Here is a 22,078-nt window from a genome sequence, read left to right as displayed (position 1 = left end):
GTTGTCGATAACGCGTGTCCGCGCCTGATAAGACACGCGCGCCAACGTCACCTCCTCCTCGTCCGGCTGATAGTGCAATTGTCGGGATTATCATGAAACAATTCGACATGGGATGGAGCTGCCACCCGGTAACATTTCGAGATCACCCCGATGAATTTTCAGAAAATGCCATCGTCCAACATTTCAACGACTGCCTGACATTTCAATCTCGAATGGAAATTAAGTTACGATATGGAGTGGGTGTCATTCATATAGTACATCGATTATTCATATTGACGCGCGAGCACGAGGAACATCGTACAGGGTAATATTAAACTCATAGAAAAAATTCTGTTTAATATTATTAATTGTTATATAAATAAGACGATAAATTTTATCGTTATATTTTAGGATTTTATCAAAGATCTATTTATAATAAAATTTAATAATAAAATATGTTTAGTATATAATTAAATTTAATAAGTATTTGCTAGCAGCTACTTATCCAAATGTAATATCCAAATAATTACCTTATGTAAAAATTATATAAATGTAGCATAGAAATAAAATTACTTACATTGATTAGAAGTAGTCGTCTCGTAACGTCTTGTTGGTCTCGGTGGTGGACGTGGCGGGAGAGCAGGGGGTTGATGTGTTCTTGATGCCACTTCGGCGCCTCCATCACTTTCGCCTTCGGTTCCTCCGTTGTTTCCTCCAGATTGTTGCATTACGTGACATTGACATTTATTCTTTGTTGGGGCTGAAACCTAAAATATTGAAAAATATATGAACTTGCGTCAGGGTGATGATCATGTACTGAATAAAGTTGAATAAAAGGGAACATTTATTAAAAAAATTTCTTCTTACATTTTTTCTTCTTTTCTTTCGTGAGAATAATATAATAGTAATAATGGATTGCAAAGATAGTCTCTTAATAATTCCACGACTAATAAATATTTATGCAAATCGATTTATCACGAAGTCGATATCGTTATCGGATCGTTAAAGTATGAATCGTTAATAAATCGTTATTAAAAGCATTGTCAAAATAATAAAAACAAAATGATTAACTTTTACGGGCAATAAATATTCATATTTCTGCTGTTACTAATGATATTATATGATTCAAATGTCTTTTCAATTCATATGTCTTTCTTTCTCTATCATTAATTCTTAAGAACACGATCGTTAAATTTGAATGAACTATGGATCATATAATTTTTAATGTCAGTGTTGCGATGAAGCTTGGTTACATCAATACTTATGGGCAAAGAATACTCGATAAAATATTTTTTGTCACACTCGCAGCAAAATTTGAACATTTCTGCAACGGGCACCGGTCATTAATCATTCGTACGCGCGCTGCACATTTGGCCCTCAGCTGAAAATATTTCCTGATATAAGCTCTAAGGGCAGAACCGTTGCTTAGTACACGATTTATAGCTTCTCGCGTGGTCAGGACACGGCGAACGTAACTCAAGCGTGCGCGGATAGAGATATGGCGATTCACGAACATGTATTTTCTCAGATGTGGCGGCAAAAACGGCTAGGAATATACGAGCCGCTAGGTAGAACGGTGGCATAAGTCATTCTCCTCATTTGGCGAAGTACGAGGAAAATTTATGAAAGTGCAATCGTACAAGATCTAATTAATTTCTTAAAATGATCCTTTTATGATTATAAAAGATAGAAGAAGAAGAGAGGAAGATTTATCATTTTTCTTTAAAACAATTATGTACAAAAACCATTTTGTATAAATTGTAATAATCCAGATTAACATACCTGAATGGCATCGACGCCCATGAGAGACACGTTTTTAGTGTCATTCTGCAAGTGATTATGCACGTGACCGTGAAGGTGTCCGTGATGATCCAGGCTCGAGGGCGCCCGATCTCTCGGTCTGGTATCGGGATGACTCGCGTGCAACGGATGCACCGTTTGTAAGTGATGATGATGATCATGAACGTGATCCAATCTGCTGTGCGTCCTAGTATTTGCGTTCGACGATGAGGACTCGCACGATATACCGGAGCTGACGTGATGATGGTTCACGCTGGAATGACCGGTTAGACTACCTGACGAGCTGCCATGATGGTGACCACCCAATGGTGTCGTCGATAAACTACTGTTAACATTCACCACGTGCCGATGCACTGTGGGTGATCCGCCGTGGTTCATCATGCTCGAATTCGACGACGCGCCGCTCAGAGCACCCGAAGTACTATGATGATCGCTGGGAAAAACAGGATTCGAATGATGAGCCAAGCTAGAGCCGGCATTCAATCGATGATGACTGTGAGGAGAGTTCAAATGGTTTATTGTGGTCGCGATAGGCATCGCAGTTGGATGATGGTGTCCAATAGAAGCTGCAGAGTTAGTTTGATTCATGGAACTAGAGCCTAAAACAATAACATTCAACTTACTAACAGAATATAATAATTAATATAAGAATTATAAAAATAGAGAATACAAACCGCTTGATCCGCTCAAGGGAGCAGAATTTCCATGAACATGGCTAGTAAGACTAGTTGCTAGACTTCCGTGATGATGTCCGGTCATCCCTTGCGTGTGCGTGTGATGTGTGCCAGATCCATGATGGTGCGAAACATTTGTTTTTGCGTTGTTGTGATGATGATGCGTATGCTGCCGCTGATGTTGCTGAAAGCCCATCAAGCTTTCGCCATCTAAATTTGTGTTGTTTCTAAAATTGTCAGCATGTTTGTGAATGTGATTGTGTATATCGCCGTGAAAATGTCCATGAACACTTCGCTCTACCGCCGTGGATTCGTGATGATGCTGATAAGGATTCAACACCTGCTGCACGTTTTTTAGCTTTTCTTTGCCGGAACTTTGCTTCTGCAACGACAAGCTGGTATGATCTTCCAGCTGCTTGTCCAATTCTTTGTTAGGTGCTTCCAACAAGTTCGGCCCTGTTTCGAGCAAGGGACTGGGACTCGAAGTTAAACTGTGTTGGTTGTCTTGCAGATTCGAAGTTTCTTGAACTCTTCGAGCCGCCTCAAAAGCCAGATTTCGTGACAAATCCAAGTTACGAGGACTGCACGAAAGATTATGTCCATGAAGAGATAACATCGAATTCTGATTGTTCATCGATCTTGAATTAGATGATATATTTGCTTGATGTTCCAAAAGATCAGCATTTCTGGTATTATCCAAATTGATCTGCGATTTATCTTGGGGTGGGCTTTCCAACCTTCGTACCGGCTCGAAAACGCTTTGTAAGGTCTCTAGATTTCGCGAAAGATCTTGATTATTGGAAATTCTGGTATTAGTCACATTCCTTTCTATTCTATCTCTCGGTGTTCTCATAGGGTCCATATTGTTGATCGCGGAACATTGACAGGGATGCTGTGGATTTTCAGGTACGTCCAGATCGCTAATTAATTCTGGTTGAGACATAATGTCTAAAATGAGATAACGTGCAAAAAACTATACAAATTAAATCTGTAAGATATAAATTCGCAATTTAATGAATTTTTTTCTTCAACGATACAACTTTTTTAAGAGAACTATTTTATTTATTTATGCATTTCTATTAATACATATTCTTGTTCTATTAGCTAAAAACAAATAAATCGTAATATACTTCTAAATTTATAAAATATAGTTTTCTACTTTTACTTGATAAATTACAAAGAAATAATAACAAGAATATTATTCGGTTACATAATATATAAGGAAAGATGTAAAATAGAATGCTCGCTAGATAAATCTACCCGGTCGCTCTTAGTTTTTATGTGTTATTCGAGGTAGCTCCCGCTGTTTCGTAATATGGGGCGATTTATCAAGTGCAACGATGCAGGACATCAAAACGAACCACCTCTTGCGATACGTGGAATACCGGTCACGAGACATTCGTGAATCATTCGACATATTGATCCTGATCTAGACGACTGGTGTATCAACGCTGCCAACCCTTGTCTCGAGCTGTCGCACGTATGACAGTAATGAGCTGCATCCATTTGGAATCGAATGAAAAACATGAGCCATTGAATAACAGTAATCTAGTTTCCTTATTCGACATGCTTCCATTGTGACATAAGAAAAGATCAAGAGAAACTTTTTTATAAATTTTCTAAAAAAAATGTAATGTTCGAATTTTAAATAAGCTGCGAAAATGTTAAATAAATTGTCATAATTTTATATTAAATATTTAGTAATTAATTTATTGTTGGATAAAATAATAAAACATTAAATATTCTTAATTCTGATATAGAGGTTGGTCTCCTAATTTAAAATAAGAGAGAAAATTAATTTTTTATTAACAAAAAATCAATTTATAAAATTGATGAATCTCTAATAATGACAAGCCATGATAGCGTCATGTCGAATGCGGAAAGAGGCAAAACTTTACCATCACTCATTAAAACTTTCCGAACTTGAATAAATATCTTTGAAAAGACTTTGGTGATTCTTTATGACCTTTCAAAAGATGGACGGTCTTTTACGATTGAATATTATATAGAGATTTCAAGAAGGTATTGAAACAGTTTATTACGCGTTTATGTCGTTAAGAATTGTTGTACGGATTTCAATGATAAAGATAAGTTTACCAAACTGAATAAGAAAATTCAAAGTGTAATTTAAATAAAATGTAACAACTGTTAAAACTAATTGTTCCCTATAATAAATTTAATTTAATTAAATATTTATAAGCATAATATTATGTATATTAAAAAAGGTATTAAAACTTTTCATTCAAGAAATATCATTAAAGCTATCATTAAAATTATGTTAAATTTTCATTTTTTAAGATCTGTGTTTTATCTCTTTATATTCTTTAAATAATTATATTTTTTAAAAATGATAAAAGTGCAATAGATATCAAGATTCATTAACTTAATTCAAATTTGCGAATTACTTTGTTTACTCGAAAAGTTCTAAAAATGAAGGAACACATGAAAAATTTCGTCATGTGAAATTGATTACGTTTCAATACCATGTCGAGCTCATTCGATATCGGACATCTAGCAGCTACAACCAGTCCGAAGTGGTCTTCGTAAGTACAACCAGTGACTCCCGGCCACTCACATTCCTCGTATCTCGTTATACGAGCGCAAAGACTTCGAAGGCCACGGTCAAGTTCGATGCCGATGGCTTGTGCTCGGATGCCGCAAGTTTTTTCTGTTGTTCGATGATCTCGCGATAGTCGACAAAAATGGGAATATTTCCGCGGCACGTGGATTTAATTTATCCAGGGAAATACGATCGAATGTTTGTCGTGCTCGTTTATCGACGAACTTGTGAACACATTTTGAGAAAGAACATTCCGTTGTGATTCCCACAATTACAAAGTTGATCCAATTTTATCGAATAAATATAACTCGATCGAAATTCATCGAATTTCATAATCAATCAGAAAACGATTTCGTAATTGCGCGACATTATGAAATCTATAAATTACATCAAGACTGATCTACTCAGCAAAAAACGTCTGTAAAAATAATTACCAACATTTGCGATGGGTGTTTCAATGAAAGCGAAACATAAATTGTGTAATATATGCATACGTATCTTTTAAATAAATTTTAAATAAAGGATTTGAGCTCTTTTTACTTCTCTGCTCTGCAAGTGATAATCGATTATGCCAATCATGTTCGAGAGATTTGCCAAGCCGCTCTTCGCGATACGACTCGTGCGGTCGCAAGACCGTGAGAAGAAGTGACGACCTTTCCGTTGGCGGTACAGACTCCGCGTTTCGCACGCGCGTTACGAAATCGCGTGGCTGCATTTGGTCTGCCGTAATCTATAGCGCGATCGAAATATAACGTTGTCGTTTGCACTCACCTGCAAGTCTTTCTCCGAGTCGGCCGGATCCTCTCAATCACTGTTGCCCGACGGCTGCGCTCTGTCTTCCGCATGCCCGGAGATCTGTAAGGCCCCGTTGTGCAACAGAACAATCCTCGGTTCTCGTTATACCTCGAGAATAGCTTTTTACAACTCGAAGATGGCGCATTTTCGAAAAATATATGCCACAAAAGTCACTTTCCCAATTATTAATCGACGCGACGCTTATTATTATTAACGAAGCTGGAATGATTTCTGAAGCGTTATATAGCGTAAGCGATCACGAGAATCCCACAAAGAGTAAATGGAGTACAAGTCGATGGAACAGATGTGAGAGTCTCGAAAATTCCTTTGTTAATGATAATAAAATTTCATGAAATTTGAATTTCATTGAATAATCGATTAGACAGATTCTCTTGATAAAACAATATCAATAAAGTTCACTTATTAATTTCATATATTATTATTACAAATCACTGGTATATTCACAAAAAAGTTTAAAGATAGAAACCATTAGATATTCCAAATTAGTCTTTTAATAATGATGATTTAATAATTTTGCATAAAATTAGAAATTCATTCAGGAATTAACAGTCTGCAATCTGTTTCATAATAAAAAGAAATCAATTCTTGAATAGTTAATTACTAAAACAACAAATTAACACGTATATTTGTAATTCATAATATAACACTGAATCACAATATGCTGAAAGCACAAACAGCGATAAATATACACAATTTTCTTGTAACTATCCGATGAAAATGAATGAATCACGATTAACGCCACACACAGTCAGGTTCCACACAATCGTCAAAGAATTCCACAAGAAATGTTAGCTGCACAGTAGGGAAAAACAAAAATACGAATTTCTTTCGTATCCCTAATAAGACACTTCTCAACATTTCTCGAAACTTGCACGTTCGTTATTCGCGATAGCGTAAGGCCCACGACGAGCAAACTGGAGAGAAGACGCGGAGCAGGATATCGTGAGAGAGTGTTGGGGCCTTCCACCTTCACTAGCAGCCGTTCTGCCTTGGAATGTGCCTTTGCCCCCTGTTCTCCCCTCTTGAGTCGCTAGAGGGGCCCCAAGGGTCCCGACTGTTACACGGCATCCGTCTCTCCCTACCAGTCGCACCGGTGCCAGCCGGCCGATTCGATTCTTGAATCGACCGCGTGTCAGGCCCACCCACTCTCGTAAGCCTCGAGCTAACTCAATAGGTAGGGTAGAGAACGTTCAGCTCAGTTAAAGCAGACTTTCAGGAGCATATTAACTTCTTGTAGGTCGTTATTGGATATGATAAGCAATCGTTTCATTGGCACATACCTCCTTAATCAAAATTAGTCATCTTGTTCATTTATTCTGAATAAAACCGGTTACTTTATCAAAATGTTGCAATTTTTTTCTTTCTCTCAGACATTACATAAACAAATTTATATATTTTATAAAAAAATATCAAATATAATTTTTATAAAATCAAATTTATGTAAAACTAAATTTATATTTAAATTTGATTTAAATAAGCATGTAGACAGCATTTTTCAAAATAAAATTCAAAATTTGTCTGTTTATCATTAAAAAGTAACATCTTAAAAAGTAACATTTATAAAAATATATTAAGAATATCTAAAATTAAATTAAATATATGATTGTTTATCAATTTATGTAATTTATCTAATACTCAATTGAGAAAACTTTAAGGTAACATAAAAACGAGTAACATAACAACTATTAATATTATGCTTTTACGATGATTATCTTTAGAAAGATCAAGAGATGTAATTTTCAAAAGGAAGCAACAAAATAAATTCTGTGCATAAAATTTAGAGAAAGAAATATACGTATTTATTTTCTACAGTTACAACAGTCTCACAAAATGCATCGTTAAAGATAATGGCGAAGATAAATACCTTTAGAAGCGCTTCGGGTATTCTTACAAATATACAGTTTGTTCAGGCTTCAGCCTCGAGAATTCTTTAAGCTTCTATTCTGGTGGACCTTTTTGAGGGACTGTCTTACCGAGTAGTAGTAAGCGAACAAATCAACGTTTCGTTTCACAGCTGATAATTTAAAAAAAATTTTATGTTATTTTGTCAAAAAAAAATTAAGAAAATATATGAAATTTAAGAAGTTAAACTTTATAATTTAATATATATTGTTGTAACTTTTTTCAATATTTTATATATATATATATATATATATATATATATATACAAATAGGAAAGATATAAATTTTTTTCTTAAAAAAACAGATTTGTAGGTTCTTTAAAGAAAAAAATTTTATGTATTTTATACTATATGTATAATCGATAAAATAATATGACGTATAGAAATACGATGCGGGATAATGCAATATATACTGCAACTATGCGAGTAATAGAATGTTACTCTCTTGACAACAGCTTGTTTTACATAAATATTCGACTCTCGAAACAATGGGATGCCATGGGTAGTATTTACTGAAATAACATAGAAGCGTAAGCGTTATGGACTCATCCATACAAACAGCCGTTGAATGGGTGTTTCTCAACCAAACGTAGAGACAATGGAGGCATGATCATATACCGAGCATGATGCCAGGCTCACTTCTATAAGCTTTTTGTGTAGATGCATTTTTTGGTACATATATACGGCCATGTCATATCGATGTATCTATCAAATACATGATTCAATTTAATTAATACTAAATCAATCTTGAGTTTTGCGTTAACTCGAATTAGCAATATTTCAAAATATGCATACATTAATTAATATTAATTAATTAAACAAGACATATAATTGAAACTTTTGAAACTTTTAATTTAAATTAGATTAATATAATATTTTTTTAAATTTAGCTTACATTGCATGCCTTTTGTAATTTGTATTTTGATTAAAAAATTTTATGTAATATAAAAAAAATCTTCACTTAAAAACGCACGCATTATAAATGTAGGTTGCAGGACACTTTTTCAGCAGAACGCATTCATGTTTTCATTGCATCTAGGAGAAAGAAAGGACTCCACAAACACAATGGTCTACGTAATTAAGGGTCAAAAGTTTTTAACTTCGTTAATTACGCGAACACTTTAAATGATGCTATTATCATTCCAGGAATGCTCCTAGCAAAACGCTATGCGTAATATAATTTCATTTCTTCTTCACAGGACATTTTTTTTTTACTGACATCTGTATCAATAACAAAAGCAAAAGATACATTTTTAAAATTATATTTATAATAATTATTACACATATTATTTTAAGAGAAAAAGATTATATAAATAATAACTAACTTTTTGCATTGTTATTTCTGCAAGAATTAACATTCCTCGATAGATAAACTGGAGGTTCGATACTTCAAGCGAATCCGACGGTTCATTGCAATGGCGTCAGATGGCACCGTATATATAATAGTTAACTTTGTTTAATATGTATGTATATATATGTATCAAAGTAAATGTAAAAAAATAATATTTATATTTATATTAATTAAATTATTTAACTAAGTAATATTTAATAAAGTTTCATTGTATATTTCAAAGTAATAATTATGAATTATACATCATAAATATAAATAGAAAAATGTTAATCATTAAACATCAATTGATTTATTTAGAAAATATTCTACATAACATAATTGATATTATTTTCAGTTTAGAAACGTAAATGAAACTTATTCGCTAAGATGTTCGGCGATTGCAATAAAAAAAAAAAAAAAAAAAAAAAAAAAACAAAACTACGATAAAAAATAGTCCTGTCCAATTTACGCTGTGACAAATCGATTCGCGAAAGAATCTGCGGTTCACAATCCCCCTAGCAATCACAAAAAGTTCGACTTTAGGCGCAAAATCAGCTCACGCCCAAATGGAATCGGTTTCGCAGTAGAATTGCTATCCCGAGCGAGTACCGGCAGGATCGCCAGAATACCACTACCGTCGAATCGTGTGGCGAAACGGAAATCAACGCGAGCGTTCGCGTGCGGGAGGTATCGGGCACGTTGACCTCTAACGTTGAGCTATGCCGACTAACCGAGCATAAGTTCGGCCGTTTCCTTTCCTGCCCTGCGTTCCTCCGCGTTCCTCCGCGTTCCTCCGCTTTTCTTCCTCCTTCTTCGACGGAGGAGAGTTATGAGTTATAGCGGGTTATAGTTTTACGAGACCGGGAGACCGAGAGACGACGATCGTCCGGCCGGAAGGGGGCTGCTGCCTTCGCATTCGGACCATTAGTCCGGCACGGCAATTCGTCAAATCGGGAGAAATGTAGTATCAATAACGTACCGCAGCTGCTGCCACCGAAGCATGCATTTCCCTGACGCGCAAATTGCCGGCGCCGATGCCTTTTCGAACGGACGCGAGCGACAATCGTTTCCGATTTCGCCCACTCTTGCTCCCGGCGATCCCGCGCTGCCCCTCGCACGCCTCATCTTTTCTCTCTTTAACCAACGGCACCTGCTGTTTTTTATCCGGCGTCGATCACTTTCCCGAAAGCGTGCTTTTTTTCCGTCAACCAATCCGCCGATTCATCGCCGGCACGAATAGTCGTGCTAATGGCTAGATTATCTTCTGCAAGTGGATTTAATCTGTGCTATCTCGGGGTTCCCTCTCGGTTCAGGAATGAAAATAGAAATTTCCGCGAAGTGATTACGACGTATATTAATTGCGCGCTGTCTGGCGTGAAAATTACATGAGAAACGATATCATTATTTATCGCATCGTTTTCTTTTTTTTATCGTATTAAGCATCTTGGTAATTAAAGCTCTATTAGTACATATATTTAAAAATTGAGTTGCAGTACTGCGTGTTTCGACCCAGGATTCTCCAGATCCGCCCTCGATCCCAACTGACCCCGTTACGTTGACGTTAATTTTCCACGGTTTCTCATTCTCTAAACTGTATCTGACGGAATTCCGTACTCCGCGATATGTGCGATATTTGTGGATAAATCGTCGTCTCGACCCCCTACCTACCTCCACACTTTTCCGTCCCCTCTTTCTTCTCCTGCCGATTCTTCTCCTTTTCCTCTCGCTTCCTCCGGGCATCAGCGCTAAATAATAAATACGAGAGGGTTCTTCGGGAATATCCCGAGGGTGCCATTAGCGGGGTACAGGCCCGCGCCCTCGGACTTACCCTCTCGCACACTTCGAAACCCATCCCCCGTACCCCTCTCGCCCCGTCCTCTTCGACTTCTTCTACGACTCGAAACGCGAATCTAATACACTTAGAGACGAGACGCGCGGCGCGCTATGGAAAAAGGGCGAGGGTTCCAGCGATCACTTTATGGAGACAGCCGCCTTTCCTTTCTTCTCTATGTTTCTTCTTTTTTCTTCTTTTTTGAATTTGTCGGATAGGCGTCGAACCAATGACTGGCTTGAAATTTATGAAAAGGATCGAAAGATCATTCCGCTCGCCGAGGACAATAACGGAGAAGAGTTAGAGGGGGGCGTTTCTAATGTTTGGAATATTAATGGGGATGCTTTTCATATCTTGCACGTTGTAAATTGCCATGTCACACAACACACTTCCACTTTCTATCAAATTTAAGTCTTTTATAATCTTCGTTTTGTAAGATGTCCGCAAAACTCGTAGATAATTAAGATTTATTGCAATTGACATGCAAACAAGTGACATGATAACTTTATATAAATTTTACGAATAGAATGTATGTACAAGAATTTAAATAACAAAGGAATTATTTTAATTTTGAATTAAATATCATTAAAACAGAGCATTTTCATTCAGAATATTGGAAAAATATCATACAAAAATTAATACAGTAAAATCTTAAATATCTTTTATGCAAGAATAAAGAGTAATAAATTCCATTTACATCATTTACATCACACAACTATTCTGTTTACAATTTATCCGCGATATTTGCAAATCCTTTTGTTAGTACCCGATATTTTTCTCGTATAAAAATATCGCCTTTGAATGCCACAATCTCAATATTCATTAACGTGCAACGGTTAAATTCTAAAATCCAGAATCTACTCTTGATTAAATCCAATCATCGATCTCACAATATCACAATAAATAGGAAAAGAACCGCGCTACCGAATAGAAAACTTCCAATCAGCGTGACAATTCTTTTTTAGATCTTTTTCCTCGACCCAGATCAGCTTTCTGAATTTGATGCAAAGAAACATTGTGAAACTGCTTGCCCACCTCCGGAAATCTGTACAGGACTTCCGATAGATCTAATAGAGCTCGCTTGGAAAACGTCCACCGTTCGCTCTAGCCGATGAAACGGTTAATCGAGACCATTGCGGACAACAGAGGTTCTCAAATACTCGTTTTCTGGTACTTACGGATTGTATCGCAATGTCAGATTTCAAAATGAATCAAACTTCTTCGAGTTTCTCGAACACTCTCTCGATATACGGCGTACATATGCTATTAAGTTCGCTTACAACTGCAAAATTATATTACATTTAAAAAAAATCATTGAATTCTTCAATAGAAAAAACAATTATGTAAATCGATTTTCCAAATGTCAAACAACGTTTTTAATTAATATTTATATTAGAAAAAATTCTATTATTTAACATGTAAAATGGATTGTTTTTTTTTTTAATTTAATTATATGTAATTTAATCTAGAAACTCATACAAATTGTTTGTTGGTATCGCAGAATTGATGTAATAACCTCGCTTTGCTGATTCTTTCTTTCTAGTATATTAAATGTGAAAAATTTGAATATTTTAAAAATATTTAAAACGTAAAAGTAATTATTTATTCTCTTGTACGAAAAGTAAAGCATTAGTTTTTATTTTCCGGAACAATTTTCTGCGTTTCCTTGACTATTTCAAAGTCCAAGTTTCCTGCACTGAGAGACGCATCGAGATGCACGCAGCAGCTCTGGAAACGCGTGGTGGCGTGAGGGGTAAGTATCAATAATTGAGCACCATGGGGGTGGCTTCGCTTGGCCATTTAGCGGTCGAACGAGGGGGATGGTCCGCGGCGGGTACCTATGGTACGGGGATATCGGTGGATGTATCGCACAGCGAGGCCTGCTATCGACATGTCCACGATGCCAGACCGGAGCTGTATATTCTACGATATAGGAAACTATCCTAGTCGCGATCATGATACGCGAAAATACCATCTGTCATTCGGGAATGCGTGCCGGATCCCTTCCCCCTCGCCCTGCCGAGATTTTTGATCCTCGTTCGTCAGATTCGTGGTTCTCGATTTTTTTTCGCGGTCATCGGCTCCTCCTAACGAAGACGAGAAAATAAGCGGCGTCATTGAAAGTTTGACTAGCATTTTACAATTATAACGGAAAGAATAAATACAGAATAAATATAAAAATATTATAAAAACAAATGGCATATTCTTTGTTGTTGCATATTGGTTAATTATTTCCGATTGAAAAATTTTATCGTATAAAAAATTTGCCCTGTATATACATTCTGTTTATACATTCTCCATTGTGTGCTCAGTTACTGAAGCTTATCGAATTTTTCATTGACTTTATTTATTAGTTAAAGTGCACATATGTATCGCAAATTAGCAAACTACTTCGGCAAGGCGATACGTAATAGATAATTGGGTTTAAAATATGCATCGGCACTTTCGCAGTTAAGTGAACAAAATTACGTCGACGCCACTAAGCTCCAAAAATGTTTTCTTAAATAGCGTGACCGTAAGACCCAGTTAATCCGGATTCCGGAACAATGCGGGATTTGAAACAATTGGCTGCGAACGAACGAGTATCGGGACTGGGTTGCTGTCCGGCAGCCGTGAATAATCGTGACCCATAGTCGGATTCACTTTTCAATTAAAGGTCCCGATTTGCATTCGACTCGAATGCCGTTGATCGGAACGCGCAACCGAATGGGGGTCGATGACCGAGCCGCGCCATCGAAAGTAGCGAATAACGAGAATGGCGATAAATCGATCGAACGTGTCAAACAATATGTCCTTATCGTGGCTCGAATATCTCGAATATTGCGCGGTATTGCATAGTATTGCGCATGCGGAATTACATCTCAGTTAACAAAACGGCGGTGACGCAGATTAATAACTAATATTTTTTGTGCATTTTAAACACATACATAAATATGAAATACTTGAGAAAATTACATTACGAATAAATTTTTTACGTTCAAGACATCTAAAAGTATCTTAAAAACATCATTTTTTTCAAATGTATTTTTAAAAAAAATGTCTTAAATGTTTCTTAAACATTTTTTTTTTAAATGTCCTATAAATGATTTTTTTTAAGTGTAATAAAATAATAATATCTTCAATAATATGAAATAATGATAAAATATAATGTAAGTCGAAATAAAGTATAATAATATAATAGAACGCCACAATTTTTTTATTAAATATTCTATAAATTTTAAACAAATAGCATCAATGATCTTCACAAATTTTGTAATGTTTCAAAAAGAAATTCTTTTTTTCACTTTATATATATTAAAAGCAAAAAATTATAAATTATTTGCTTTATTAAAAGTGAATAATTAAACCAATAAATAATTATATATACGTTCCGTAGAGTAATAATTTTTTAAATAAGTTGAATAAATAAGTTGAATAAATATATTTACAAAAAACTTATATTTTTCATAAGTATCTTGCATCTCAAATCTCTGTAAATAAAACAAAAAATGCATTTATGTAAACTAATTGAATTCATCTCGTTCATTTTTCGCAACGCGTAACGTCGCGCGCGGGAAAATGAAATTCGCATTCATTCTAACTCGATGAAGCAAAATAACACCGTTATGTATGACGATTATATTTTGTTATTCTTATATGTTATTGAAAACATTGTTATATTTTGCTGTGAACTCGATGAAAGTTAGAATCCTAAATACAACCTAAATACACTATGTTATGCCGAACGAATATAACAATCAATCCATTCGTATTACGATAATTGAACTATGTTTTATTTTTTAATCAACTCGTTATAATTTCATTACACCAATTTTTTTATAATTTGTCTCCAATATAAGATCTAGTGTTGTGCTTTCAAAATTTGTTCGGAAACTAACTTAGTTTCAGAAACAATTTCTTCTATTCAATTTTGAAATTATGTAATTTTATTCTCATATGTAAGATTTTTTTCTTCCAAGAAAAAAAAAGATTAGCTTTAATTTGTTAAGATAACCGTTAAGAAGAAGTCAAGGATGAAAAAATCTTCTTGAGAAAGATAATGTTAAGAAACAAGTCTCGCTTACAAATATTATCTATAGTCATACATTACTATAACGATTTTATTTCTTTATTGCATTATGATATAACAATACGTTACAATGTTAAATCTATATAATCAGAATGTTTCATTGATATTTCGGAATTGGATACTTCAAGCGACATACATTTGTTACATTTTCGGTAGTGGTGATTATTTAATGAGTGACAATTGAATATTCGACGCAATGTAAAGAATTAATATTAATAAATTATAATTACGATTAATGTTAATGCTAATAACTTAATATTAATATTATAGTTAATATGTTAATGTGAATATTTTAATATAATATATTAGCTTCTTATTCATAATTCTTTTAATGATCTTTATGAGAAAGATTTTTGATTCTATAATAAAGAAAAAGATAATTTTTATGCATCTTGCAACATACTAAGTCGAAATTTTATGTCCTTCTATTTATTTTATTATATAATTAATCCAATCAAGTGAAATATTTCATAATCATTCTAAAGATTGGATATATGGTAATCATTCTAATATATTGAAATTTTATTTTTTTTACGTTTATATGTCAATTATTAATATATTTTTTAAATATTTTTATAAATATACATGATGTTACATGATGTAACTTACGGCGTTGTGAACACAAATATTACACAAAATAACAGTATAAATTAACAATATATACAGTAATCTTAAATATAAATACAATTATTAATCAATAAATAAATCACAATATATATTAATACTGAATTAAGCTAAATTCTCAAATTAAATCATCAGTTTTGTGTTACAAATATGCTTTGTTTGTAAATTGAAATAAAGTAAAATACATTGGACGAATGACAATTCTCTAATTTCCTTTGATTACAATTCATAAATTCTAATTTTACCAATAAACAAATCGTTAATTATTAAATTATCAATGAATGAGTTATTAAACTATTAAATTTGTTGACACTATAATACTGTGTTAAATTTCGTATCGCGAATGTAGTATGTGAAATAAAGTGAAATAAGCAACGCGGAACAATGGAGAGATGCTTCTGAACCAGTTCCGGATACTATTGCAGATCTATGCAACGGAGGATATATCGATGAACGTCGAGGGACAAATCGATAAGTACTGAGTTTCAATTAACTTTCTAATTAACCTATTTTCTTTAATTACATTTGTGCATTTATTTCAGGTTTCATAACTATTATTATTTCCGTTATTATTATTTCCGTTACATCATATAAACAAATATTATCATTCCAAAGTTACTAATACTAATAAAATAAATAAAATAAAAGTTTAACTATTAACTTAATACTAATAGCTAAGAAAAGGAAAAAACAAATTATATTGGATATGTAATACAACTATATGATACTCGCAATAATCGCATTAATTTTCAACAAAAAAAAATAAAGATATTGATTGCGTTGCGTGATCTCTGCAAATCTCTGTGTGCAAATATATATATATATGTGTATAGAATTAAACTTTTGCAACAAAATCTCGCGTTTTAACCCCCATTAGTGACCCAGGCCACAATATAAAGATTTCGGGGGCACGAGCAACCTAATGTTATGTAAAAATATCGTTTACCCCTTACCGGCTCTCTGGTGTGTATATTAATGCACGCCGAAGAAGAGCGAAACGGGCAAACGTAGGCGCGGGAGAGGAGACATCGAACCACGAGCAGATGCTCCTGCCGGAATATCTAAATAAATCCAACCCGCCCTTAAAATCCCAGAGTCGAATAAGTAATAACATCCACCGACTACACGGCTGTGTCCTATCCTTCCTCTTTCTCTCTCTCTCTCTCTCTCTCTCTCTCTCTCTCTTTCTTTCTTTCTCGGTCTGTTTCTCGTTCTCTTTTTCCATCATCCCTTGCCTGTTTTGCCTGCATAAGCGAGCACGTCCGATTTCGAGACTTTAATTGGCCGGAGGGAATTCCGCCGCGTGGCCTTACTTTACGAGGAAACTTTCGAGATATTTTGAGCCGAGCCGGATCGGGGCAGAAGGGAACACGCTGCATACGCTCTTTTTCCGGTTAGAGTAGGAGAGTAAGTCGGCGAGATTGAGTCGGCATAGCGGTCGCGGGTTTGAAAGATTTGGCTTTTATCACGCGGATACATATGAAATGTTTGCATTTTATGAAAATCTTTAGAGATAACATATACACCTCGCATACCACTTCTCCTTTTTTTTTTTATTATTTTAGACTGTTATTAATTATATTATAAATGTATATCTAATGAGAATTATGCATAATTACAAAAATTATCTTGCTTTATTGCATCTATTGATTTTTGCAAAATATTCTAAATACAAATAAGGTAAATATTACATAATCTGGCTAAATAAAAATAAAGCGCAATGTTGTTGTATCTTAGCAAAAGCTAAGATAGATAGTTGCTTTTCTCTTCAACATTTGTGCTTTGAAGAAATATTCGACAAACTTATACGTGACATATAAATCCTAAATCGCTCTAACTTAATGTTAGATTAAGACGTGACGTTCACCTGTCGAAGTCTCTTAACTTTTGACACAATCTGCTAATCTAATTATTGGAAGACAACACCATTAACTGCACTGCAGCGATGGCGTTCATGCAGATGGATTAGCGCGGACGATGGTACGTGTATGCAAACACGCGACGACACCGAGTTCATCCCAACGAGCTAGGACGATTTACGAGGCTTGTCTGGTGCATAGATATGGCGAATGTGTCAATTACGATAATCGCGCATCGTCGATTTATCCGATTTATCTGATTATGAAATTATTTAGACGCCCGTTGACAATTATCACGTCATGATTTGACCTGAAAATGCAACGCGATGCAATGCAGCACCCTTTCTTCGCGTGTTTACATCAATCCGATATATTCTTCAAGTTCCTTGATTTATCTTCCATATTGCGCTATAGATTACATTAAATTTTTAAAAATAATTATGTATATTTATGTCAATAAATTAAAAGCCTTTAATGCTCATCGATCAAAAATCCTATTTATTTTATTAATTTCGTTTTTGTTTTGTTAATTTCTTTCATCTTTCCTGTGTATTTTGTTTCACTGGAAACGAGATGATCTTTGCGATTTGCAAGGGTTGGCTTGTCCATTTCCATGTGAAACTTTATCTGCATGAATTTGGACTTCGAATTTTTGTTTGTTAAATTATCTCTCGGAAATTCGACAGAGTCTTCTTCTTTCGTACGAAATCTATTTCGTTTCGCGAATTGTCGATTCAAGTCTTGAGTCCGGTGCTCTTTAAAGGGGTCATACTCGAAAAATATTTCCGTGGGATATCGATATATGTCATCGCCTTTCTCACGAATACTCGGAACAAAGTGAAAGATCGGCGAATCCGCAAAACTATTGTAATATTGATACGATTGCCAAACTGGCAATCGTAGATCAATTCCGTCGTAGATTACTCGATCACCGAGCTCTGAATGATTACGAGGTCGAAGTATTTCATAATATTTGCGATTAGAATCTTTCAATACAAAAGGCATTCCAAATTCTGCAATGCTGTTTGATCTTTTAGTGTTCTTTAATCTAGATAGCTGTCGAACTTTAAAAATAATTCTGGGATCTACTTGTAAATTCTTAAACCTTGCTATCTTAGATTTTATTTTTCGATGAATTCTGCGCGGAAAATTATCATTGTTAGTTATTGTCAGTATGGGCAATATATTAAAAACATTTCTTCTGCGATGTCCTAATCGCCAAAGTTTCGGATTGTTTAAGTAAGCGTTGGATTGAAATTTCATATCTTTTATATTGCTTAATATAGGTGTTTCTTCTTCTATTCTCGATGAAATAGGATAGTCGTAACGCGGTAATCTTTTTATTATTGGCAGCAGTTTCCATTCGACGACGTCATTCGACCATTTATTATTTCTTAATCTCAGAAGTTCCAAATTATTCTCGGGATCTGTATCTAGGTCACCCAGTTTGTCTAACTTAGTCACGTAATTTTTCCTTAATTTATTTCTAGATAGATTATCATTATCATAAGAGTCGGTCATCTTCCAGTTTGCGTCGTCATAAATTCTTTTCTCTTGTCCCTGTCTCAGATTTTTCAGCTCGATTTCAGGATCTATTTCCTCACGTCGATAGTTTGTCGTTCGATTTAATTTTACAGTGTTATTATCTGCTTCTTTTTCCATTGCCGAAGCTTTCTGTCGTCCCTTCGAGACCCGCTTCGTGTCGCTCGTCAAGTTTACGAAGCCCGTACTTCCGCCCGCCTTGTCAATTTTTGTCTCGCGATTTATAGCACGAAGTTTTCCCTTAACCTCGTTATTGGTTCCCGCGTTTGTCGCTAACTTTTCTTGTGTGCTGACTTCCGCAACCGCGGAATCAACTGCTGCATCGGTTTTGTTATCCGGGAAAACATTAATTTTTCGCTCAACTAATTCTAATTCATTCTTGCTCTTTACGCTGTTATTAGCGTTATTCGACTTCAAATGATTCCATGATTCACTATTACAAATTTCGGGTGCTGTATGAAATTTATTAAGACAATCTGTATTCCTGTTGGTTGGTGTCCCGCGAATCATGTCCTCTCGCTTCATTCTGGAACTCGTCTCATTGATTGGTTTGCGTTTATCTTCTTCCATCAATTTCTCGAATCGTTCCCTCTCCCTCCTCGTGCTATTCCTCATGTCTTTGCCAAAGGCGACCTCCTCCAGCTGTTTCTTGTTCTCCCTCTTCCAGGCTTCCCGCTTGTTGAGCAGCATCACTTCGTCCTCCACGCGATTCTTCCCCTTTATTGGTAACAAATCGAGCATCCTGTCATTCTCGGTTGCCACGTTTTCCTTATCGGCCAATTCCCGTTTCCTCTTCTTTTTCTTCCCTGTCAATTTCACATCGAGGACATCAAGTGAATCGTAAATTCTTGGTTTCTCATAGCCTAAATAATAAAGTGAAGCTTGATTGTTCTCTTCGGGATTTGCGCGTTTTTTTCGCGATTTCCTATTTCCCGATGACAGTCCTGCCCGATCTAGGTGTTTGAAATGCTTCTTGTGTCTTCGCCTTGAATTTCCGTAGTTTTTATTCCTCTTTTGATTATGGAATTTCTGACGTTTTGTTTTGTAATGTTGTTTCGATAGATTCTCGTCGAGACTACGCGTTTCTCTACGACGAGATGCAATACGACCTAAAAATTTTTAAATATAACAGAGCAAAAATTTGTTGCGCTAACTTGCATAATCTTCGAAAAATATTAAGTTGAAGCACGATAAATAAAATATATTGACCGTTTGTATTGCAGAATGATATGAGTGAGATATGTGAATAGATATTTTATCGTGCAATTTTCGGACGAGATATTACGTGGACATAATTATTTGGAGTTTGAAAGTTCGACCGAAACCGCCATAGTTTTTTATCGACTCGATGCGGAAATAGTTTATCATGCCATGGTATTTAGACCGAAAACATTTCCGATAACCAATTTCCCGATATTGGTAGTTAAAGGAACATCGCCTATAGCTCATTGTTTACTACATTTTCTACTGAAATTTTAATATTCTTTAACTGTACATTAGAGACGAAAAATAAATTTATAACATTATGCTATTTTCAGAAGACGTAAAAAATGATAAATATATGTAATCATAGAAAATATTACGTACTATCATGGAGCTGCCTATCTGCCGTTTCAAAGAGGTTATTAGAACGAAAAGGATTATGCGTATTGATTGATGAAGAGAATGCATTTTTTTCTATCAAATCGCTTGCATTAGTGGCATTAGACACTGCGCTTTGATATTGCAAAATATTTCCGATTTTGGTTCTAGCTGTTCCAATAGGTATCGATGTAAGTTTATCTTTTGCTTCTGTACTTTCTCGCGCTTCGATATATTGCAAAATTAGATTTAACTGCCGAATCTAAATGATCAAAAAATTCATTTTTGTACAGTCTTTAATTATTTTTTTATATTTATAATTATAAAATATCTCTTATCATAGACAAAGTTTTATCATTATCTTTTCGAATATTAATTAATAAACAAAAATTATATTAATTTAAAGTTCACTTTCTTACCAAATAATCGTGGACTACTTGAACTTTCGTTTTCTCTTTTGCTGTCAATGCATTGTATTTCTTTACAAGAGTTTCCAATACTCTCACTTTTTTCTCTAGATCATTAATATTTTCTTTTCTTTCTTGCTTGGAAGAGCTGTCAAATAGGAATTTATGTCCTGAGTGTTGCTCCGGAATGATTTTCTCACGTATCAAAGGCAACGGTGGTGCCTAAGACAAAAATTAATATTTATTAAGGTTTTTGTTTATTCACTGTAGCCATCTTAAATTATGCCGCCAAAGGCGAGAAAACACATAATGAAAATTCTTTTTTCGCTTTTAATGTCACTCAATTCATGATGGATGGAATGAGCAGAAGTCTTAATTTGTTAAGAAGCGTTTGATGAACAATTAGTTAATACATAATTAGAGAGATTATAGAATATACTTCTTCCAGTGATTCGTCTTCTCGATCCACTTCTAGCATCCATCCTAAAAATTCTCGCATTTCCGGCGACAAGAGAACACAAGTTTCTTTTTGCGCTTCATTTAGGATTAATGTACCAAGGAGCTCCATAACTCTCTTTATCATCGTTTCCGTGCGATTGGTCTAAATTGCGTCAATTTAAAAAACAAAATAATTTTGAAGTTGTCAAAATTGTTCTCTTAAATTAAATAATCGCAAATCTCTTAAACTAAGGAATATCGTGATTACTCCATCTTCGTCGAGTCCTTGTCGATAAACGTTACCCGCTATCACGTCTTCTGCTTTATAATCGCGGTGTAGCCCAGGACCAAAGACATTCTTCAATTGATCATTTTGTTGAACCTATGATACCGACACTAATTATCATCAATCATCCTGATACCAGAAAAACGTACGCTCCATGCATCAAATAATTTTTCATTTTCGATGAAAGAGACGTTGAAAGCAGCTTTGATGTGACGCGACACGATCCTTTACTTGCCTGTTCGAATATTTGCTCGACGATTTTACCAGCCAGCTCGCCGTGGAGAGCCACGTCCATCTGCGACTCGTCGTCGATGTTGTCGGCTGCGAGGAGCATTGTAATTTCCTTTCTCCGTGCGTCGTCCTCCTTCGGCTTCACTGTCT

At 35.0% G+C, this 22,078-nt stretch overlaps 2 protein-coding genes across 2 annotated transcripts in view; both read right to left on the bottom strand.

Moving 5' to 3' along the window:
* Positions 1–217: 217 nt before the first annotated feature.
* LOC148936713 (uncharacterized) lies at positions 218–3,397 on the bottom strand. Its single transcript, XM_089076191.1, has 3 exons — positions 2,454–3,397; positions 1,762–2,378; positions 218–746 (listed from the first exon to the last, which is right to left on the bottom strand). Exons 1-3 carry the CDS (start codon positions 3,394–3,396, stop codon positions 549–551), a joined length of 1,758 nt encoding a protein of 585 aa, XP_088932317.1. The 5' UTR covers position 3,397; the 3' UTR covers positions 218–548.
* Positions 3,398–15,060: 11,663 nt separating this feature from the next.
* The window catches only part of LOC105432052 (uncharacterized), a 31,637-nt gene continuing 24,619 nt past the window's right edge, over positions 15,061–22,078 (bottom strand). Inside the window, exons 14-19 of the mRNA XM_089076457.1 lie at positions 21,933–22,076; positions 21,680–21,793; positions 21,413–21,574; positions 20,986–21,195; positions 20,573–20,828; positions 15,061–20,094 (exon numbers count right to left, since the gene is read on the bottom strand). Of these exons, the coding sequence (XP_088932583.1) occupies positions 17,942–20,094; positions 20,573–20,828; positions 20,986–21,195; positions 21,413–21,574; positions 21,680–21,793; positions 21,933–22,076 (3,039 nt within the window). The 3' untranslated portion in view covers positions 15,061–17,941. The remainder of the gene's footprint in view (positions 20,095–20,572; positions 20,829–20,985; positions 21,196–21,412; positions 21,575–21,679; positions 21,794–21,932; positions 22,077–22,078) is intronic.

This window comes from Pogonomyrmex barbatus, unplaced genomic scaffold (assembly GCF_055798465.1).
Source record: "Pogonomyrmex barbatus isolate J1 unplaced genomic scaffold, ASM5579846v1 scaffold2, whole genome shotgun sequence".
Taxonomy (NCBI): domain Eukaryota; kingdom Metazoa; phylum Arthropoda; class Insecta; order Hymenoptera; family Formicidae; genus Pogonomyrmex; species Pogonomyrmex barbatus.
Note: the sequence above shows the minus strand (reverse complement) of the source record. Positions and strands in the feature narration are given on the sequence as shown.